The 24,519-nt window shown below is 42.4% G+C and overlaps 1 protein-coding gene and 1 long non-coding RNA gene across 5 annotated transcripts in view; one reads left to right on the top strand and one right to left on the bottom strand.

Moving 5' to 3' along the window:
- Positions 1-17,783, bottom strand: part of LOC137335810 (uncharacterized) — a 50,212-nt gene extending 32,429 nt beyond the window's left edge. For both annotated transcript variants that reach the window (XR_010966500.1, XR_010966499.1), the window contains exon 1: positions 17,695-17,783. This is a non-coding gene — a long non-coding RNA (uncharacterized lncRNA). The remainder of the gene's footprint in view (positions 1-17,694) is intronic.
- The window catches only part of tet3 (tet methylcytosine dioxygenase 3), a 257,674-nt gene that overhangs the window by 121,738 nt on the left and 111,417 nt on the right, over positions 1-24,519 (top strand). For all 3 annotated transcript variants that reach the window (XM_068001248.1, XM_068001247.1, XM_068001249.1), the window contains one exon: positions 15,864-18,672. In XM_068001248.1, coding sequence (XP_067857349.1) covers positions 15,909-18,672 — 2,764 coding nt within the window. In that variant the 5' untranslated portion in view covers positions 15,864-15,908. The remainder of the gene's footprint in view (positions 1-15,863; positions 18,673-24,519) is intronic.

Genomic DNA, 24,519 nt, shown 5'->3' on the forward strand with positions numbered 1-24,519 from the left:
GCTTTTGTGAAGGCGCCTTGGAACGTTTTACTGTGTTAAAGGCGCTACATTAATGCAAGTTGTTGTTGTTGATGTTACACTCTGTGGAGGGAGATTTAAATTTTAAATCCCCCTCTGCTTCCCACAGTAACGTTGAATGCTAGCAACATACTGGGTGAATGTATTCAAAGGCCACCACTACTTCCAACAGAAAATCCCAGTGGCAGTGACCAGGGATGAAACCGATGACTGATCCGATTTCCCACCACCACCACCACCAACCTCCAACCCACCTGAAATTGGGAAGATGGAGAGTGCAAGAGCAGCCTTGTGATCTTTACCTTGTGTAAGGATTCCCCAGGATAGCAACTGGTTCTCTATCTGTCTCTCTTCTTTCAATGGAAGCAAATTTTATAGACTGCCTTAGCTTAGCCTACAGAATACTGAGAACATTTGCTTTTAATCTGTGTGTGGTTGATTGTACAAAGAGTGAGTTGCCTATTGAAGTCTTTGTGCTTGAGCTCAAATTACTGCAACTGTGTCTTACACTCAACTCAAGCTTAGAGAAAGGGCTGGTGCAAACACAAGAAATGATTTATGTGATTGTCAAATCATTAAAGTCAGATATAATTATAATTTACAAAATTTAGCATAAATATATATTTAAAAAACTACTCAGAAATACAAATCAAGTCACATATATTTATGCAATGTAAATAGAATTATACAAAGCTGCAAACCAGAAACACTAAACCGATGAAAAATACAAAAACAATATTTCTTGTGAAATACAAAAATTCCAAATATAGTATCATTAGGATGTCAGCCAAAGAAAAGATGAATGCTGTTAGCTCTTTGCTCCTAAATTCCTTTATCCTCCGAGATTAGGACTTTAAGAAGAAATGATAGTGGCTTCCACTTTACAAATTCAGTTGCTATCTTGCTGCAACAGCGAATGGTATAAAAGCAAAGAGCAAATGTAATTACATAGAATTACATAGCATGTACAGCACAGAAATAGGCCATTCAGCCCAATAGGTCCATGACGATGTTTATGCTCCACACGAGCCTCCTTCCACCCTACTTCATCTAACTCTATCAGCAAATCCTTCTATTCCTTTCTCCCTCATGTGTTTATCCAGCTTCCCCTTAAATGCATCTGCACTCGTCACCTCAACTACTCCTTGTGGTAGTGAGTTCCACATTCTCACCACTCTCTGGGTAAACAAGTTTCTCCTGAGTTCCCTATTGGAATTATTAGCGTCTATCTTATATTTATGGCCCCTATTTCTGGTCTCCCTCTCAATTGGAAACATCTTCTCTACATCTACCCTATAAAACCCTTTCATAATCTTAAAGACCTCTATCAGGTCACCCCTCAGTTTTTTTTCAAGAGAAAACAGCCCCAGTCAGTTCAATCTTTCCTGATAGGTCTAACCTCTCAGTTCTGGTATCATCCGAGTAAATCTTTATTGTATCTTCTCCAGTGCCTCCACATCCTTTTTATAAGATGGAGACCAGAACTGTTCACAGTACCCCAAGTGTGTTTTAACCAAGGTTCTGTACAAGTCTAACATAACTTCTCTGGTTTTCAATTCTATCCCTCTAAAAATGAACCCCAGTGTTTGGTTTGCTTTTCTTATGACCTTATTAATCTGTGTCGCCACTTTTAGTGATTTGTGTATCTGTACCACCCCAGATCCCTCTGCTCCTCTACCCCATTTAGACTCCTAATATCCAAGAGTATGTGGCCCCCTTATTCTTCCAACCAAAATGTAATACCTCACACTTAACTGTATTGAAATTCATTTGCCAATTACCCATTCCCTAAGTTTATGAATGTCTTCCTGTATTTTGTTACAGTCCTCCTCAGTATTAACTGTACCCCCCAATTTGGTGTCATCCACACATTTTGAAACTGTACTTCCAATTCCCAAGTCCAAATCATTTATGTAAATGGTGAACAACATTGGTCCCAGCACCAATCCTTGTGGAACACCACTTCCCACCTTTTGCCAGTCTGAGTAACTACCTCTAACCCCTACTCTTTGTTTTCTGTTCTGTAACCAGCTTGCGATCCATTCTGCTACTTGTTCCCCGACTCCACATGTTCTGACCTTAGTCATGAGTTTCCTATGCAGACCCTATCGAAGGCCTTTTGAAAATCCAAATGTATTACATCTACTACATTACCTTTCACTTACTTCTTCAAAGAATTCAATAATGTTGATCAAACATGAGCTTCCCTTTTGAAATCCGTGCTGACTAAGGGCTCAGTACTTGGTCCCTTGCTTTTTGTGATATATATTAATGATTTGAACTTAAGTTTAGGGGCCATGATTAAGAAGTTTGAAGATGATCCAAAAATTGGCCGTGTGATTGATAGTGAGGAGGAAAGCTGTAGATTGCAGGAAGATATCAATGGACTGGTCAGGTGGGCAGAAAAGTGGCAAATGGAATTCAATCCGGAGAAGAGTGAGGTAATGCATTTGGGCAAACAAGGCAAGGGAGGACGCAATAAATGGGAGGATACTGAAAGGTGTAGAGGAAGTGAGGGACCTTGGAGTACATGTCCACAGATCTGTTAAGGGAGCAGGACAGGTTGATAAGGTGGTTAAGAAGGCATATGGAATACTTTCCTTTGTTAGCCGATTATGTGGAGATGCCGGTGATTGACTGGGGTGGACAAATGTAAGGAGTCTTACAACACCAGGTTATAGTCCAACAGCTTTATTTGAAATCACAAGCTTTCGGAGCTTTCCTCCTTCGTCAGGTGAGTGTAGGATTCCATAAAGGTACAGCATATATAGTCAGAGAACAATGCCTGGTGATTTCCAGATAATCTTTCCAACTGCTCGTTATCACACCTCGGCGGAGATATAATCAAAGCAATCAAAGGAGTGGAATGGTGTTCAGACAGAGAAACATTACATACAAGACTACTGAATACACAAACTGTCAGAACACAAAGAGAGAGATAGAGAGAGACACCCGAAAGGCAGAGAAAGAGACAGAATGACCAGTTGTATTAAAAACAGATAACTTTTTTTCGCTGGTGGGGTTACATGTAGCGTGACATGAACCCAAGATCCCGGTTGAGGCCGTCCTCATGGGTGTGGACCCATGAGGACGGCCTCAACCGGGATCTTGGGTTCATGTCACGCTACATATAACCCCACCAGCGAAAAAAAGTTATCTGTTTTTAATACAACTGGTCATTCTGTCTCTTTCTCTGCCTTTTAGGTGTCTCTCTCTCTCTGTCTTTGTGTTCTGACCGTTTGTGTATTCAGTAGTCTTGTATGTCATGTTTCTCCGTCTGAACACCATTCCACTCCTTTGATTGCTTTGATTATATCTCCGCCGAGGTGTGATAACGGGCAGTTGGAAAGATTATCTGTAATCACCAGGCATTGTTCTCTGACTATATATGCTGTACCTTTATGGAATCCTACACTCACCTGACGAAGGAGGAAAGCTCCGAAAGCTTGCGATTTCAAATAAAGCTGCTGGACTATAACCTGGTGTTGTAAGACTCCTTACATTTGTTAGCCGAGGCATAGAATATAAGGGCAGGGAGGTTATGCTGGAACTATATAAAACACTGGTTGGGCCACAGCTTGAGTACTGTGTACAGTTCTGGCCACCACATTACAGGAAGGATGTAATTGCACCAGAGAAGGTACAGAGGAGATTTATGACGATGTTGCCAGGACTGGAGAATTTTAGCGATGGGGAAAGATTGGATAGGTTGGGGTTGTTTTCTTTGGAACACAGAAGGCTGAGGGGTGATTTAATTAAGGTGCACAAAATTATGAAGAGCCTAGATAGAGTGGATAGGAAGGACCTATTTCACTTAGCAGAGAGGTCAATAACCAGGGGGCATAGATTTAAAGTGATTGGTGGAAGGATTAGAGGGGAGCTGAGGAAAAATCTTTTCACCCAGAGGGTGGTGGGGGTCTGGAACTCACTGCCTGAAAGGGTGGTAGAGGCAGAAACCCTCAACTTATTTAACAAGTACCTGGATGTGCACCTGAAGTGCTGTGACCTACAAGGCTACGGACTAAGTGCTGGAAAGTGGGATTAGGCTGGGTGGCTCATTTTTGGCTGGCGCGGACACAATGGGCCGAATGGCCTCCTTCTGAGTTGTAAATTTTCAATGATTTTCTATGATTTATTCTTTATCATATTTTCAGTTTCTGGATGTTTTTCTATTACATCTTTGAGCAAGGATTCCATTATCTTTCCGACCACCGACGTCAAGCTCATTGGTCAAAAGTTCCCTGGACTGCTTCTATCTCCCTTTTTAAATATAGGAATCACGTTAGCTGTCCACCAGTTCTCTGGCAGTATTCCCTTTTCCAATGAATTTTAAATATATATAATAGTGCCTCTAATGGGGTCAATTTTAGGATGGCCGAGCAGGTGCGTTTGTGGCGGGGGGGGTTCCTAAAATTGGGGCATCCCGGAGCGGGTCCGGAGCCCGGCTCCAACAAGCCAGCTTCCGGGTTCCCCAATGACGCGAATAGGTGCGCGCGCAGCCCCCGCATGCAGGACTCCCACCGGCAATTAAAGCCAGCGGGATGACAGTTTAGATAGTTAGGGAGGTACTTGAGGTCGTTGACAGACCTCGTTGGGAAGAGGTTTTAGCAGGGATGTGATTTTAGACTCTCCTCAGCGTGTTTCCCGTGCTTAGGGAAACACTCCCTGGTGTTGCCGACGTGTTTCGGTCAGCAGCCATTGGGAGATGCAGAGGATTCCTTGATAGTTGGGGGGAATACCTCATTCATTGCAGCAGGGCACTCTGTTACCTCAGACAAAGTTTTGCGTGCCACACCGTTGTCTCCACACTCAAAATTATTACATTATACCCTGAACTCTGCTGTCCAAACACATTTACTTACTTTGCGGACCCCCTCACACAGTCAGGATGGCGGCGGCGGGGGGCGGGGGCGGGGTTCCACAGCTGCATTCATCACTCCATTGTAGGGCACAGCAACATCACCAGCCTCGCCAGGCATTCCGTCCACCTCCGCCACGTGGAGCTACACAACACAGTGCTGCGCAAAAGGCACCTGCACAAAGTAGTCGTGCAACTACATATACACCCACTGTAGGGTGACCCAATGGGTGGCATCAAGGGTGTTCATGCAGAACCTCATGAAAGGGCCTTATTGCACAAGCCAGTCAAGAATGGCCAAGACGTGGCAGTGGTGGTGACAATATGTAATGTGAGTTGATCAGAAATCAAATATAAGTAAAAACCATGACAAACCCTCAAACACCCTTGTGCATCCCCTTCATGCTCACGACAAGTTTGCCTTATGCTTCCTACTACACATACGTGTTGCATGCCCTGTGGCTGCAGCGCAGGTAATGGCAGGTTGGGTGAGGCTAACCATGAAAGAGATGCATGAGAGGGTGAGTATGAGACAGAGCCATTAGATTGTATGAGGATTGGGTTGAGTGGTAGTGGTGGGATGAGTACTGGGGAGGTGAGTAAGTGCAGGTAAAATGAGGGTAAGGGTTCAGTGGGTGTGAAGAGTGATGTGATAGAGTAATGTTGGCAGTGCAGAAGGAGATATGGGGTGGGGGCGGTGATGTGGCAGACGGAGTGTAGGGGAATGAGGAAGTGTACTCACTTCGGCTGACCTACCTAGGTCATTGAAGCGCCTACTGCACTGTATGCAGGTGTGTGATATGTTGGTGGCGCTGGTGACCTCCTCTGCCACCTCGAGCCAGGCCTTCGTGGTGGCAGAGGCAGGCCACTTCCTCCTATCCGTCGGGTGGAAGATCTCCCTCCTCCTCCTCCTCCTCCTTCTCACCCCATCCAGTAAGACCAGGAGTGAGGCATCATTAAACCTGGGAGCAGCCTTCCCCCTGGGCTGCTCCATGCTGTAATTTTGCCTATTTTCTGCAGCATCAGTCAGTGGAGGACTGCCCCTTTAAATAGGGTTCCTCCAGCTGACAGCCTATGATGCGGGTGCGCAGTCCACCCGCTGCGCAGCTTTCCAGCGCGAAACCCGAAAGCCAAGGTAAGTGGCTTCAATTTACTTACGATCACGTGCCAAACCCACCGATTTCACTGGGCACGTTACCCACGCGCCCAGTCCACCCCCCGCTACCAACCCGCCTCCCTCCTAATATCGGGCACGATGTCTCTTCCCTAACTTTTTTTAATATGCACGGATGCAATTCAACCAGACCAGTGGTTTTGTCCTCCCTAATTTTGATTAGTTTATCAATTATCTCCCCCCTTTGCATCTTAAATGTCTTTATATCTTTTTTGATCTCGTCTTCTAATGTCATGCCCACCATGTTAGTCTCCCTGGTAAATACTGAGGCAAAGTAATTATGTGATATTTCTGCCATTTCGTTGTCATTACCTGTGAGTTTATCATGTGTATCCCTTAGTGGCCCTAACCCTATCCTGATTTTTCTTTTGTTATTTATGTGTCTGTACAATACTTCACTATTTCTTTTTATATTCCTTGATAATTCAATTTCATCGTTTCTCTGTGCCTTCCGAATTGTTTTTTAACTTCTTTCCTAACCTTTTCGTATTCTCTTTTGTCATCCTCTCCTTTGTTGTCTATGTGCTTCGTGTATGCCTTTTTCTTTAGTTTCAATTTTGCCCTTATTCCTTCATGGTGTTTCATTACTGGCTAGTTTGTTCTTGCTTTTTAATTTTGCTCTATGTGCGACATCAATTCATTTGGTTTGAGAAATTACTTAGACCTGAAGATGTAAATTTGTTTTTCAGCCTCGTTTTACAGAAAAGTGATATCCTAGAGGGGTATTCGACTTGAAATTCCACACGACATCAAGGGCAGAAAGCATGCAAAGAATCTAGTACTATTGGGATTCAGCCCCTTTTATTACTGGTTGCAATTTTCTTCACTTTGTAAAGGAGTTGCTCCTTTAATGTGGTCTGAAGTTAGAATCATCAATTTATTGTTGGGGCAGATGATTTGTCTTCACTATAGATCACGGTCCAAATCATTCATAATTTTCTGGTGAGTGAAATGAAGGGCCTGATTTTAGCACCCGCTATCGGGTGCGTTCTCGGCGGGGGGGCCCCGAAAATCGTGAAATCCAGGAGCGGGACCGGATCGCGCCTCGATCCCGCCCACTTCCGGGTTCCCCGCTGACACGCCGGCGTGCGCACGCAGCCCCAGCTGGTGGGAATCCCGCAGGCAATTAAAGCCAGCGGGATGCCACTTGACAATATTTAGTTTGGTATTTCAGGTCATTAACTGACCTGATTAAGGGACTGTGTGTGATTTTTGATCAACATGGGACTGTTTCCCACACTGGGGGAAACACTCCCAGCTCGAATGGACGTGTTGCAGCTGTCAGCCTGTGACAGCTGCAAAGGTCCATTTGACAGGTGCGGGGGGGAGACCCTCACCCATTGCAGGAGGCCACTCTGTCACTTGGGACAAAGTTTGGCCTCCACCACCCTCCTCCTGACGGTCAAAGTCACCAACCTGCACACTTACCCCGGGGTCCGGAGACATGTATCTACCTTGCGGACCCCCTCAGATGTACATCTTGCGGATGGGGGCCGCCGTAGCTGCAGTCATGACCTCTTCGGAGGGCGAACAGCATCACCAGCCTCGCCATCCACGCCGTCCACCTCTGACACGTGGAGCTCCACAACAGAGTGCTGTGACACATCCACCTGTACAGCAGGAGGGAGGGCTACCGCAGAGAGAGATGCGTCGCAGAGGGCACTACCCTCGCCACAGGTTCCACAGATCGAGGCTCAGCCTCCTGGACCTCTCTGGGCAGCAGTGCACATGGAGGCTCAGAGTCACTCGACATGTAGCCGTGGACATCTGCAGCCTCTTTCATGCCGAGCTGCTCCTGGCTGGCCCGTGCACCATCTTCCTACCTGTCGCTGTCAAAGTCACCACTGCCCTCCCGAACTTCTCCTCCACAGCCTTCCAGGGTGCAACCGGGGACATCGCCGATGTCTCTCAGTCGTCTGCGCAGAAGAGCCCTGCAAATACACCTACACCCACTCTGCAGTGACACAATGGGTGGCATCAGTGGTGGGTCCTCATAGTGATACCCAGGAGTGGGCATTATTGCACAAACCGGACAGGATTCGCGAAGACATGGCAGTAGTGGTGCCAATATAATGTGTGATGTGAGTTGTTCTGAAATTCAATAGAAGTAACAACCATGACAAACCCTCAAACACCCTTGTGCATCCCCTTCATGCTCACGACACGTTTGCCTTACGCTGCCTACTGCACATATGTGATGCATGCCCTGTGGCTGCAGCACAGGTGGTGGCAGGTTGAGTGAGGCTGGCCGTGAGAGAGATGCACGAGAGGGTGAGTATGGGATAGAGCCATGAGATTGTATGGGGATTGGGTTGCGTGGTAGTGGCGGGGTGAGTACTGGCGAGGTGAGTAGGTGCAGGTAAGATGAGGATGAGGTTTGAGTGGGTATGAGGGGTGATGTGACAGAGTAGTGTTGGCAGTGCCGAAGGAGATGTGGGGTGGGGGCAGTGATGTGGCAGACGGAGTGTAGGGGAAAGACTACGTGTACTCACTGTGGCTGACCTACTGAGGTCATTGGACCGCCTCCTGCACTGTGTGCAGGTGGGCAATATGTTGGTGGCGCAGGTGACCCCCTCTGCCACCTCGAGCCAGGCCTTCCTGGTGGCGGAGGCGGGCCGCTTCCTCCCGCCCGCCGGGTGGAAGATCTCTGTCCTCCCCCTCCTCCTCACCCCATGTATTGATACCTGGGGTGAGGCATCATTAAACTGGGAGCAGCCTTCCCCCTGGGCTGCTCCATGCTGTAATTTTTTCTGTTTGTGGCAGCATCTGTCAGTGGAGGACTGCCCCTTTAAATAGAGCGCCTCCAGCTGACAGATCTTACTGCGCATGCGCAGCCCGCCTGACGCGCAGATCAGCAGCGGGGAACCCGGAGGAGCAGGTAAGTGAATCCAATTAGTGGGTTGCCTGCTACGATCGCGCGGGAAACCCACTAATTTCACCGGGCGCGTTACCCACGCGCCCGCATGCCCACCTGCCGTGAACCCGCACCCCTGCTAAAATCGGTCCCGAAATGTTAGCAGACTTCTGTAATTTCTCTACAATAAAGACAAAAGAGCTGACATATTGAAGCCAGAAATCCTCGGCTTCACTCCACCAGCGTAAATGCAGCAGAGCAGGCTCTGGTGATCTCTGCTCCTGACCCTGCTGGAGTATCTAGGATCAGGCAGCAGCAGGCACTAATTTTGGGCATCCGCTGATGTGGAGGAGCAGGAAATGCATTGCAGGTTGGTTGCTTGGGAACCACTGCAGTCCATCCTAAGCAGTGCATGAAGTGAGGCTGATTGGCCCCTTTGATATAAGATCAATTCATGCAGCAACATCCCTGATTTCTAGGGTTTTCCAGGCCATGGTGGGCTCCATTTACACCGTTGATCCGTCTTTTTTGCCAGGTTCATCCTGGCACCCAGGACAATCAGCAGTAGGGAGGCTGGGCCCTGGAAATAATTTAGCATGGGAATTCCCTCCCCTCGGTCCTGCCCCTCTGACATCAGGGGCTGTGGTTGAGGCAGGTTGAAGGTGCATCACCTCAGGTTACTGTATGAATTGGAAGGCAACAGAATTCTGAGCAGAGATCCAGCATTTCCAGGTCCCCCCAGAATTCTTATCTCTGTTCTCTGATCGCAACTTGTGATTTCGGGTCACTATTGGAGCCAAGGGCTTTCGATCCCATATTATTTATGGATAAAGTAACCAACAGTTTTCACTGAATACCAGTAAGTCAGAGCCAGAAATTGTCGTTTCAATTAATTCAGTTTTGCAGTTGCAAAGGGTACTTCCCTTCCCCATCAGTTTCAGTGAGCTATGGCATTTAACACAGTACTATGTACTGTCAGGGAAACTGGATCAGGCTAAGGGGGATGGGAACACACAACAAACTGCACCAGATTGGCAAAGATGTAAAATGGCAATCCTGGTAACAGTTCAAGAGTATTCCTAATAAATTCTATAGTTTTGGACATTTTTGATTCTAGAAATATTAGATAACCAACTTAACAGATAACTGAAACAAGGCAGACAATTTTTTTTAAAGTTCAGAAAATATTTGTTATTTGGTATTTGAATCTCCAATGATGACTTCACACTACACTTTTAGCAAAGCTGTTTCAGCTTGCCCCTGATGCTAAGCTTGTGTCAGGTCGAGCTCTGACTTCAGATTCAGGCTGCATTTACGCTATAAATGCAGCATTGATGTGAAGTAGAACTGCACTGCACCGATATTGCAGTTATGGTATAAATGCTATAGTTATAGTATGAATGTATACACTGCCACAGCCTAAAATAAAACAGAATAAAAGCTTTCTTTTTAAACTACAACACATAATATTTAATGCCTAGAATCAAAATACAACAATTTATAATTATTTTGTAATTAGAGAGCTTGATTCTGATGACACACACCCACAATATTTTTTTAATCAGAAAAATATTTATTAGAATTAAATAATTCAGTTGTTTTTGTAATTCTTGTGATGTGTCTAGAAAGTTTATTTTCCAGTGAGTAGCTTACCTCACAGAAAATAAAATCTTAGGTTATCTTTCTTGGCTACGAAGCATGACCTCAGTTAAACTGCAAGGGGATATCACTCGTACTTGATCCTCTGTGTATTGGCACCGGTAATAAAACATTACTGTACAAGCAAATAGCTGACATGGTCTGTTTTAGGGCGTGAAGCTTCTTTACAAATCCGTAAAATGAATCATGGTTTGCCAAGAGCGACCTTGCTTGGGCACATTTCCTTCTTGGAAGGTTGAGATTTGTATTCATATATTGATATTTTAAATAGTGTATGTCATTGGTAAAATTCCATATTGATAAACAGTAGCAGTAGTTTCTTTGTTAACTGTCAATACTATGTACTGTATTCCTGATTTTAATTCAGAGACATTGTATTGTTTTTCTGCTTTGATCTTTCACCCCAGCATGTTATCAGCGATGTGAGTTGAAAACTTTGTTTGCTTGCTTACCCTTTAACAACAATTACAACAGACTAGAGTTTGTAAATTGTGAAAGTATTCTGCAAATGGCAATGACTTTCCTAAAAATAAACAGCAGAAACCTTGCATATGTGATTGGTCGGGGAAAATGTTAAATAATGGCTGATCCTGAGACTGATCTTGGAAGCAGCTGGTTTGCAAATGTGCACAATGCAATCGAACAAAAATAGGTTAATGTTTTTTGTAGCTGTTTTGTAGCTTTTGTTGCTTTTTCACAATCAAAAGAAAGTCATCAATAATAAAGGATGGTTGTGCATTACACTGGCCTGAGATTACTTCAACATTTGCTATAATACGGAAACTGAGACTGACTAAATCTATTGGTGTCATGTCCTTAGATACTGTATCTCCTTAGATACGGGGATGGTGCCAGAGGACTGGAGAATTGCAAATGTTACACCTTTGTTCAAAAAAGGGTGTAAGCGTTAACCGAGCAACTACAGGCTAGTCAGTTTAACCTCGGTGGTGGGGAAGCTTTTCAAAACGATAATCCAGGACAAAATTAATAGTCACTTGGACAAGTGTGGATTAATTAAGGAAAGCCAGCACGGATTTGTTAAAGGCAAATCATGTTTAAGTAACTTGATTGAGTTTTTTGATGAGGTAACGGAGAGGGTTGATGAGAGTAGTGCGGTTGATGTGTATATGGACTTTCGAAAGGCATTTGATAAAGTGCCACATAACAGGCTTGTCAGCAAAATTGAAACCCATAGAATAAAAGGGACAGTGGCAGCATGAATACAAAATTGGCGAAGTGACAGGAAACAGAGAGTAGTGGTGAATGGTTATTTTTCGGACTGGAGGAAGGTTTTCATGGTGTTCCCCAGGGGTCGGTACTAGAATCACTGCTTTTTTTGAGATATATTAATGACTTGGACTTGGGTGTTCAGGGCACAATTTCAAAATTTGCAGATGACACAAAACTTGAAAGTGTAGTAAACAGTGATAAGGATAGTAATCGACTTCAAGAGGACATAGACAGGCTGGTGGAATGGGCGGACACATGGCAGATGAAATTTAACACAGGGAAGTGTGAAGTGATACATTTTGGCAGGAAGAACGAGGACAGGCAAGAAAACTAAATGGTACAATTTTAAAGGGGGTGCAGAAACAGAGAGACCTGGGGGTATATGTGGCAAATCTTTGAAGGTGGCAGGACAGGTTGAGAAAGCGGTTATAAAAGCATATGGGATCCTGGGCTTTATAAATAGAAGCATAGAGTACAAAAGCAAGGAAGTTATGTTGAACCTTTATAAAATACTGGTTCGGCCACAACTGGAGTATTGTGTCCAATTCTGGGCACCGCACTTTAGGAAGGATGTGAAGGCCTTCGAGAGGATGCAGAAAATATGCTAGAATGATTCCAGGGATGAGGGATTTCAGTCACGTGGATAGACTGGAGAAGCTGGGGTTGTTCTCCTTGGAGCAGAGAAGGTTGAGAGAAGATTTGATAGAAGTGTTCAAAATCTGGAAGGGTTTCGATAAAGTAAATAAAGAGAAACTGCTCCCATTGGTGGAAGGGTCGAGAACCAGAGGATACAGAATTGAGGTGATTTATGCAGCGAGTAATTATGATCTGGAATGCGCTGCCTGAAAGGGTGGTGGAAGCAGATTCAATCGTGGCTTTCAAAAAAGAATTGGATAAATACTTGAAGGGAAAACATTTGCAGGGCTACGGGGAAAGAGCAGGGGAATGGGACTAACTGGATTGCTCTTACAAAGAGCCAGCACAGGCTCAATGGGCCGAATGGCCTCCTTCTGTGCTGTAACCATTGTATGATTCTATGTGACTGACTACTCATTCAAAATTGTAGATTATCTCTCAGTGCTTTGCTATGGACCACAATGATACAGAAATCAATTAAATCATTTCATTTGCAGTCAAACACTTATAATATGTCATTTTACTATTGTAACTTCTTAATATTTTCTGAAAAGTTTGATATTATAAAATATATATAAAATGAATGAGAAAATTGATTTATCCAGGTAAATAATTCATGTTGTGGGAAAACAGCATAAAAAAGCTCAGGGCTTTAGCAAGACATCAAAGCTTTGAACAGTCCACTTGGGTTCAAAGCCAAAATACTGGCTTCAAAGCTTATGCAGATCCACAAAATTAAAAAGAAAACTTCCAAGGTTGAATTCTCAACACCCTTGTCCATTTTGCCAACATTGCTAATAATTACTGAACCTTTGATGCATCATTATATTGAAATATTCAAAGCAATGAAGCCGAAAGGTACAGCTTTGTTACACCCCTACAAAGGTGTACATGATCACAGAACTTCCTAACTAATTATTTTAACCGAAGAGTTAAACATAAATTCAAGATAAATTGAGCTATGGCCCTCACCTTCCAAACAATCACAGGATGTGTTCCACGTGTGAGTAAATATCTTCTGCTGTGCTACAATTTATTTTGGTAATGGCCATATATGTTAGGCAATGAAGTGTGTTATTTGGAGGTTCAAAAAGACAACTATCTTCCATTTATAAAACACTGACAGCTTTTTTTCTGCAGCTACAATAATTGAAAGAATGGCAAGAATGAAAACTTGATCCTATTTCCAACCATTAGTAATTATTTTGCTATTGAGAATAGAATTAAAAAGCTATCTATGGTTAAAGTTACACAAAGTCCATAAATTACTCATCAATGCTGGCAGCTTATTTATGGCTTGTGAAATATTCCCTGAATTTCCCTTTGCAATGACAGAATGGTTTAGTCTCTAGGCTGTTGCCAAAATCTAAAATTACTTCTTAAATAATATGGTGACATGATTGATCAATAAAGAATACCTGTCTTTCACGGCATCAATTAATTTTAGGATAGAATAAGTGTTTTTGAAGCAATGTATTAAATTTTCTGAAAGCATTTATTGATAAATCATTAGCATAGCATAAATTATGTTGCATTGTAACTGTCTCAATTTTTCACATATATGGCTAATATTAAAAAGCTTGGAAATAGTGAAAACAAATCTAGATTTAATTATGTATTTTGCCACTTAAAACTAACTGCTTTATCAAAAATAATTTTAAAATATTTTTATACATTGTTTTGACAATTCTTTAAGGAAATTGTGACATGAGCAGCTTGCTACCACTTTTCACCACTCATGGCTATATGATTCCATATGGATTCATTCATTTGAAATGTAATTTAGGTGACAAACAAATATGGATGTTTTTATGGTTTCTTGGCTGTAATCAGATATTTCCATTTTGGTTGTCCATTATGTCTGGTTACTAAAATCTGTAAGAGTATCATAGATTGAAGTTGAGTATTGACAGCATGGTGTTTAATTAAATTATAACTTCACTCAACTTTGTCAAAATATTCAGAATTTTAAATCTTGCACATTACTATTAACAGCGGTGATTATGATTTGTACTGGCAATGCTCAGACAGACAACCCAAGTTTATCCTGAGGAAATATTGGGGAGATAATGAAGACAGAGCTAATTTTACTCAAACCAGTTCACTGAAATCCATTTGTTATAAACCGTTTCCAAGCAGCAGCTGACTGACTGACTGAGCAAATATTAAATGGGATCAACTTCAGCCATGCACAAATACAGACTTTACAATCTATTTTTAGTTCACAGTTACAAATGACAGAAACAGGAAGTGGTTCACAACCTCTGTATGAATACCGCGTACAATACTTTCCTCAGTACAACACTATTTTCCATTGGCTCCTGAAAATAGTTTTTTTATCGAGGGAACACTGTACAGGGCTGCCAAAACATTGCATGACCAACTAACTCGACACAGGCCGAAGATCAAACTTGGAACTTTCCTCGTTTGGATAGTGTAGTATCCCACCAAGTGGTACCAGCAGCCTTCAGTTTAACCTGCTAGTGTACACCTCAAACCTTAACCAAAATAAAATGTTTTCACTGACATTTTTTCATTGCATCTATTTTTTAAAAGTCTTGATTTGTAAAATGTTTACAGGTCCCAGAGTTTTATTTTAAACTTACCTGAATACAGTTCAGCTATTGGTTAATGTTTTGCTGTTGTTTGCCAGTCCTTAATGATTATTCTTTATTCTTAAATTAACAACATTCCTGTGTGAAGAAAACCCCCTTCTATATTTCAATCACAGATTTTTTTTTATAATTGCAATGGATGATGTAACTTTCATAGTACAAATTTTGCTGGGTTTTGTGACAGGTTATGATGGAATGTCACAGTAGAACTTTTAATTTAAAAAAAATATTTGGCGCTCATTGTCCCTAATTTCAAACTTCTAAGATCGAATAATTCATTTTGAGGAGAAACATACTCATTTTATTAAGATTTCTCATTTGAAGGTCAGTTAAGTTTGATTGTATGATAGTACTTGACATATTAAATTCAGCTACATGGAATGGGAAGAGCACAATACAAATAATGCCACATTTGGTTAAAAAAAAACCATTTGGAAATAAACTTCCTTAAAGTTTGATTGAATAGAAATAATCAATGCATGGTCAAACTGTATGCTTCAGCTAAAGATTGCTTGATTGAACTACAACCACTGCTTAAATAATTCTGGAACACAATTCTGGCTACTGTTTTAAAATACTTACATTGCTTGGGGACAAGGAAAGGAAAGGGTGTCAACCAAAACTAATTTTTTGAGCCATTTGAGTTAGCAGTCTGTGTTTGATATGCTGTTTGACCAATTGACTAATGGAAACCTACGGTGTAAGTAAATTAAGATTTAATTTCTGTGCCAATCTTAAGTATTTATTTGAATGCATGTCATTACATATTCAAAAATAACATATTATAATTTTAATGTATTGAAATCTTTTGTTCTATAGACGGGTTCAGAAGGGAGCTCAGTGGATGGCCCCAGAACAGGCCAAATGGAAGAGGGGTCAACCAACCATGTTGGAGAAAGCAGGTTACGATTAGAAATGGCACCAAGTCTGGTGAATGGAGTATGTAGTCAAGAAGGACACACCATTGAAGTGGAACCAAGTGAGTGGATGGATGAGAGACTGCCTCAACACCCCAATGGAAACATTAACTGGGAGACAACTCAAGTATTAAATCAAGTTAGGAACCATGTCAGGGAAGACCTGGCAATTGCTGGGGATAATGTCATTCTGGATGATGCTAGAAAGTTAGCTGTATTCCCTGAAACAATTATGAACATACCTTCACATAATTCACCAGCACAAAACTCTCAGCCTTTACAAAAGATTAACCTTACTGAGAAATGTAACCCAGAGATTAATAACAGCAGTGACACGGTAGATATGATACTTCCGATGAATGATGATTGCCCCCCTAATGATGATTTGAGCACTTTGACCACTGCATGGACCCTTGCAAAAAAACATGGGAAGAAACCACCAAACTGCAACTGTGATGGCCCAGAATGCCCGGACTATCTGGAATGGCTTGAGAAAAAAATAAAAGCTGTTATTCATGAGGAACGGAACAGGACTTCACAAATTTCTGATAAAATCAATGATTTGCCTGTGGAAAATGGTGCTTTACAAAATCACATGCCTGTTTTGGATGAAACATCTATTTTTGATTCCTCTGATGTTCCTCAATATTCTCAGAGTGCTTTGACCATTGCAAAAGAGAAAAACATAAGTCTGCAGACAGCAATTGCCATTGAAGCCCTTACACAGCTGTCATCAACACTTCCACAGCCATTTCCAGAAGCTTCATCACAGATTAACAACACCTCTCAAATCGGTAATGCTTCATCCTGCTCTGATGAGCAAAACCATGTTCCTTTGCCTGTATCTCCTGATTCCGTTCAGGAACTGCAAAAAGACCACAGTCAGGAGCAACACAATAGGCAAATTCCACAACAGCACCCTACTCTGCAACAGCATCCTGGTCAGCAAATGTTCCCAGAATACCAGTCTCAAGTGCAAACTGCATGGGAGCATCTAAAGAAACCAGCACAGGTTGAAGCTCACTACATTCCAGCCATAAAAACATTACAAGATCCAATCAATAATTTTTCAAATTCAGTATCAACCATAAAACATACTGAAGATGCCTCTGCTCACAGGAGTGATGCAGCCAATGCTGAAGGAAACATGCCAATGTTCAATACTAATCAGCCAGTTACTTCACTGAATGACCCCATGACCGAGTTAAAGCAGCTATTAGATAGTAACAATAGTAACAAATACCCTCTACCACTGTTTAAAATGCCGAGCATAATTGCGCATGAAGATGTAGATATAAAGACCCAACAAGATTTATCATTGCCATTTCCCAACTTGGCTGCTGGAGTTGGATTTTATGGGATGTTGCCTGAACAGCAGTCATCTCCGTCCATGCAACAAATGCATATGCATCAGACGAGTAAACATCAAAAGACACAGGCAGCATTACAACAACATCTACACCATAAACGCAACCTCTTTCAAGAGCAAAGTCAAAAACAGAACCGTCTACATGAGCAGCAAAAATGGTGGTCACAACATCAACCACATCTCAAAAGACAGAAGCAAAAGAAACCAGTGCAAGAAAAGAGGAAGAAAATACAACCAACACAAAAGCAACGTAAAGAAACTCAGCTTCAAAAGACACAAAATATTCAACATCAGCTTTTCTTACATCAATTTCAACAAATGCAACAGACCAAACTGCAACAAGGTCTTCAGCATCAATCATTACCTCAACAGAAACAGGTCTTGGATGGGTTTCAGCAAGTGGAAAAAATACAGAATAACTATGGAATAGGGGAACATCACACACAGTTACTGCCACAACAGCACCTTGTTAAGGAACAGCAGATACAGACAGCGCTTCAACCAACTTCCGAAGTTTCCCAGCAGAAACAGACAGATAACAGTGAGTCAGCAATTGCTCAGGAGACTCCCACATTTAATAGGACAGTGTCCCAGGATATGCGCAGCTTCCAAATGGATTCCTTCTTGTGTAATCAACACATTGGAAAATATCCACAATCAAATTCATTGAACAACAGCCCTGCCAGACATGCAGACGAAAAGGATCCACATGCAAATTCAGACTCCTTACCTATTCAAATGCAACAAAATGATATGCCCGCACATAGTCCTCGCTCCTTTGAGGAAAAAATTGAGGAACTCTTAAAACAATTTGAGGCAGAATTTGAATCAGGCTCTACATCACAGCAATTCCAGTTTCCTGCTCAGAATAACTCAGCATCTCAGGTAGAACCAAATGAAAACCAGACACCTTCCACTGGCCCTCAGCTTTCATTTCTCAATCAATCTGGTGATTCGGACCAGAGCAGTCAAACACTGTTTTCTCAAAATAGTACATCTCATGAACAACATGAGTGCAAACCGACCAATATGAACAACAAAACTAATTCCACTTTACAGGAAAATACAAAATGTTTTAATAATTCTTTTATGACTGGATCCTCAAAACACATGAAAGTTGAAACCTCTGGTGCTATTACAGTGCTGTCAACAGTTTATTCAGGAGAAAACATAGAGGGACTTTCAGAAGAAGGCACCCCCACAAAAAATAATACACCTCTCACCCCTTCCCTCAGTGGCTTTTTGGAATCTCCTTTGAAATATTTGGATACCCCAACTAAAAGCTTGCTGGATACCCCAACAAAAAGAGCCCAAATAGAATTTCCATCATGTGACTGCGTTGGTAAGTTTTAAGGAGATGATCTTGCTACATTTTACATTAATTATAAAATAAACTTAAGTAAACTTAAGTAAACTTCAGTGCTGTTATGTTGGGCACATCTGAGTACAGTATTGACCAGATTTAAAAACAAGAATCGTTAAGACCATTTTGACGGGATAAGGGAGTTCAAAGTTGTGTTACTTTCCTGGATGTTTTTGTCACCAAGCCGTTACTCTGTTCTTAATCCTGCCATCTCGAGTTATTTGCAGCCTTCTTTAGTCTTTTCTGACTGTCTCCAGTCATATTCAGTCTCTCTCCTTTCTCTGTTCTTCTGTTTATTCTCTCTCCCTATCCCTTTTACACTAAGTTTTCTTTTTCAGTGTCTCTCTCTCCTGAACCTGCTTTGATTGCTTATTTTCAATGGTCAGAAATTTGGTCAGAACACTATTAATGGTTGATACAGGGCTGGCATACTGTGCTAAAATCTAAACCACTTTTGTTTTGTTACTTTTTACAAAGCCCTTCGGTCTAATCCTTTTGAGCTGATCTGTGGCAATATATGCAGCTGTGTGCTCCAACTGATTGATTTTAACAGAAATTACAAGGACTGTAGTGTATGAAATACCTTTGGGAAGGAACAAATGTGGGAACAAAAGAAGGGAACAAGAAACTGTATATATTTTCTGCTTTGAACAGTTAAAAAAAAAGTTTTGCTTGTTTTTTTTTATTAAAGACTCATTTAAATATGATATTTGTTCAGACTAAGAACTGCCATTCCTGAAGGGTAACAAAGAGCCAAAGAAGATGGCAGTAACCAAAAAGAAGTGCAATTTTAGCACTTTGCTGGTGTCTCAAGTATCAGATGCTTAAATAAAATCAGACTACTCCCTTTGTCATGTATTGATCTCTGTCTGCCTAGATGGCAGGATTCCAGCTGAGCTGCATTTTCCTTCCCTTTTGGCACCTTGCCAGCAAGACGTGCTGAGCATGAAAAAGGCAGAGCATTGCACAGACCATTTCTAGCCTATCACTGTTCAAAATTTACGCTGAAGCCTTTGTTTGTCTTTCCCCTAGCCCCTCTTGCTTTGGCATTAAATAGTTGCTTTAACCTTTCAAACCACATAAGATGAGAATTTCTGGTTTTCAGTGAATGTCATGGTGACTGACAAATTGGATCAAACACACACAAAAAAGGTCTGCATATATGTGATTAATATGAATGCTGAACCACAACGCAATGACAGGCACATAATTAAAAACATACCTAAAACAAAACCTGCACCCTGTTTGTCTGTTTCTGCAGTAATACACACTGTTCAAAAAGCTTCCATTTTATTAATTATTAATTACTGTAACAATTTGGTCTGCACAAGCATTTTAAGGAGTAAGTGAAACATTATACCAAAACCCATCACTGTTCCAACAAAATAGCTAAAACTAACAGACACTGGTTTTCTGTTAATTTTCACAAAACATGATTTATTAAAAAAGGAAAAGAATCATTTTTTTATACAGCTTCAAAATTTATTGAAATATTCTTAATCAGCTGTTGCAAGGTGGGGTTGCTGGAATGTGGAATTGGGCCAGAGAAGCTTATCTCCAGTGAAAGAATTTATCCAGGAAATATAATAATATGGGGTGAGTGTGGAAAATCATATGGGGAGTAAGGAAGAAGTGGGTCAGGTTGGGAGGGATGCAGCTGAAAACGATTGGGGAGGGGGTTGGCAAGGAGTTGGGTTACGTCCACTGGAAAAATAGTTTGAGCAATCTGATTGGTTGCTACATGAGCTAATAGTCTTATCTACATTTTCTTTCTCGCAAATGCCTTCACCTACAGTGCCTTCCCTTCACAATGCAACTCACAAATCTTCCATTCATGCCACCTGATGAAAACTGCAATCAAACCTTGTCAAAATCAACTATAGTTGAACCATATTTTTAACCTCCTTAATTGTGTGTGTCCCTGCAGTTTTCAAATATGGTGCTTTCCCTTGTGAGTGAAGAGTGTCCTCTTAATGCTAATATGGTGCTTCGTCTTGGTCCTTTCAGTGGCGGGTGTACAAGGTGACTGGCTGCTGTGTGTCAATAGGAGCCTCTTAGGATTAAGGTAGCCCTCACCTCACGACAGCTGAGTCTTGAAGTGTAAGTGCTGCAAACTCTATCACACTACAGCATGGGCACCCTCAACCTATCTACTTTCTGACACCTGTGCAGGTATCAAAAGGTGCTGATATGTTGGCTTCCTGTGAGACAGTATCGTTATCTGTGCCCATTCTAGCCATGCTCTTCCTAATGAGCAATGCCTCACCCTGACTACTGATCAGCATGACAGAAAACTTAATGGTACTGATAAGATCAATGAAGACTGCTGGCTTAGCGTTCCCTCTACTCAATCCCCAAACTTGTTGATGATGAAAGAGATAGCCTATTCCACCATGGTATCCCAGGCCTCTATAGCTGCAATCTTAATACACAATGGAGAAACCCCCAACTGTTTATGTGGTCTCAGACTTGGGGGCAACATTGCAGATGTCTCTGGAGTTGCTAGGTGCTCCATGGTGCACTGCAATGTTGCAAAGCCATCATGCGGCTAGGGGACTCCTTTACCTGAGTTTCCATCTGCAACACACTGTTGGCATGGCCCCCAATGCTTGCACCAACCTTTGATGCTCAAAAAATAATCTAGGTCCTGATATGTCTGAGGTGCTTGGGATTAAGAGTATGAGTGAATCTGTGAACTGTTGGTATGGCTGGATTATTTGGGCCTGGCTCACCATCCTTTGCCATGTCCAGAGAAAGAGAAGAAAAGACAGCTTACAGTGGTGTCCTACTGAGCAGCTTTCACATACAGCTTTCAGAAGACGGAGTGATGTGGTAAAACACCGGTATATGCTTTGTTGACAATTAGTGAAGAAGAGAATAGGATAAGGAAGAGCAGTATAACTTAGTAATGAGGCCTAAGATGACAGCTGCCCTACCACTTTCCGATTTCCGGGACCCTCTGTGGCACCCCTTTCCAGGATTTTGAAGAATTCCTCCTCATACAGTGCAAGGGGTCTGAAGTTTGGGGATCCACCACCTGTCATTCATCTCATGGTTGAACTGATTTAGCCATCTATCTCCAGATCTGGCTGAACTGCATCAAGCACTATCAAGTCTCATTCTCCTCTGCAAAAACTGCCCACCAATCCAGGATCGTCGTGGAGAGCAAAGATAACTTCTTTTCTACACTATCAAGCCTCTTCTTAAACTCCTTTCCCTTACCCCCCTTGATCCTCACCGCCAATACCAGTGAGAAGCTCATGCATTTCTTTGCATTACATAAGTTCTTTCTTTCTTTGTCACGAAGAGTGAGACCATCCATTCAGCTGCCTCTGCTGCATTTAAATGCCCTGGAAAAATTTCCACACAACACGGAAAATAAGAATAAAGCACAAACTCCACTTTAATGCACTTCAGTGCACTAGATCAGGAAATTACCTTTCAATAAAACTGCATTTTCTGATTGCGCACTCCTGTAATTTTAATGGACAGAAAGGCATAGGAAGCACATATATTGAGGTACATTTTCACGTGTCCGATTCCATTGGGCAGGGAGTGAATGGTGTGAGCCCACTGCTCGCTGAATGGAATTGGTCCAAAGCCCAACCAATTTTCATGATTGGGCCTTATTCTCATCCTTTTGATAAGCTGCTTGCCAATCAGAGAGGGCCAAAAATCCAATAGCTCCAATGCAGAGTCCAGCCAGTGCAGATAAGTTAAAAACGGGGTAGGAGGTGATCCTTTGGAAGGGCTACAGGAGTTGGTTTTTGTGGGCTGAGGAGGAGCACTGGTAGCTGGAAATTGCATCATGACCTTTTTTTATCATTCTTAGGATTTGGCCATTATTGGCGAGGCCCATTCCTAGTTGCCCTCAAAAGATGAGGTGGGCCTTCTTCTTGAACTGCTGCAGTCCATGTGGTATTTTTTATAATGGTTTGATACAACTGAGTGGCTTGCTGGGACACTTCAGAGGGCAGTTAAGAGTCAACCACATTGTGTGGGACTGGGGTCACATACAGGCCAGACAGGGTAAGGACGACAGGTTTCCTTCCCTGCAGGACATTAGTGAACCAGTTGTATTTTTACGACAATCCAACTGCTTTATTTTGCAGGTTTTAAAAACTGAATTCAAATTCTCAAACTGCCATGGTTCTGGATTCTTAGTCCAGGTCACTGGATTACGAGTCCAGTAACATAACTACTACACTACCATACCCATACACTATGGGACCCCATTTTGCATAGGCTAATGAAATGCTTGCCTGTTTTCACGGGTTCCTGGGCTGCCCATTTCAAGGATCCGCTAAGGTGGTGGCAGCCTGGGTTTCGGTGGGAATGGGGAAATAAGTTATGCGCTCCAATTATCCATGCGCTACCATCCCGTTCCTGCCCAAAAACAGGGACTAAAATCAGCCTTGTGATTTCCTGATATCCATTCCCAATGCACAAGCCAAAACTTTATCCTTATCTGTTAAAATATAGATGCAGCATACATTATGTGCACTTCTTGGAGCTGCCCAAATAGTGTGTTATAATATGTACAGCTCATACTATTTTCCTGCAACAGATAGTGCAGTAAAATCAAATACAATACCAAACAAATAACACAGTTTAATCATGGAAACCCTGCTCTCTGTCAATATCATCCATGATATCCATCATTAGCAAAACAAAATTTCTAAAATGAAGGCCACACCCACAAACTCCAAATATTCATATTATACTTTTTGATCTCCTGTGGTGGAGCACACGATGAATTAATGGATTTGGTGGATTGAAACATGGCTGGACAAAGTCCCAATGGGATTTCTCAGTGCAGCTTAACATTCATCTTGGGAAAACACGCTGGCATGAACAGCTGATCTGGTGGGAAGTTGGATTGGATTTTATTTCATTACCTGTTGCTGGAAAATAATATGCCCTTTATCTATTAAAACACATTATTTGGCATTCCTCATTTCAACTGGATGATTGTTTGTAACAACCACAATGTTTGGTTCTACTATCTGATTCAGCAAAAAGACTCTGCAGCACTACATCAAACAGACACACCTTCACACAAACATATAGGGCTCAATTTTAAAACCAAAGTCCGAGTGCGTTGGGTGCGGGGGGGGGGGGGGGGGGGGAAGGGGCGGGGTGGGGAGGCAAAGAAAATCGGGATCTTCTGGAGCACGCAGGAATCCTGGCTCCAACACGCTGAAGAACGCGCACAACCCAAAGTCATCTGGGTGCGCACGCTGTTCCTGAACCCGGAAATCACACCGGCTTTAAACACTAAATCAAGTACTTAAAGTACTTGAAATGTACATAAATCCAAGTAACTAAGAAGGCAAGCGATTTCAACGCTGCCTCAACGTGTTTCCCGTGCTGTGTGAAACACGCCAAGGTGAAGGAGCCATGTTTCAGCCAGCGGCCATTTGGACATTTAAGTACCTGTTTGACAGATGGGGATAAAAGTTGAATTATTGTAGCAGGGCACTCAGCTCTCTCAGATAAACTGTTGGCTGGTGATCTTTGTGTTTAGACTGAAAATTCTTGGTTTCCACTCAGAATTGTTCTGTTTACACATATTTACCAACTTTTCGGACCCCCTCAAACTGACACCATCAGGATGGGGGGGCATGATGGCTGCATTCACCAGTACATCTGAGGACAAGACAAACATCACCATCCTCGCCAGGCACGGCGTGTGCTTCTGCTACTTGGAGCTCCACAACACAGTGCTGCGCCACAGGCACCTGCGCAAGAGCACAGAGGGGAATAACAGAGAGAGCGGTGTCGCAGGAGCCACCACCCTTGCCAGAGGGTCTACAGACCAAGGCT

Source organism: Heptranchias perlo, chromosome 20 (assembly GCF_035084215.1).
Source record: "Heptranchias perlo isolate sHepPer1 chromosome 20, sHepPer1.hap1, whole genome shotgun sequence".
Lineage (NCBI taxonomy): Eukaryota > Metazoa > Chordata > Chondrichthyes > Hexanchiformes > Hexanchidae > Heptranchias > Heptranchias perlo.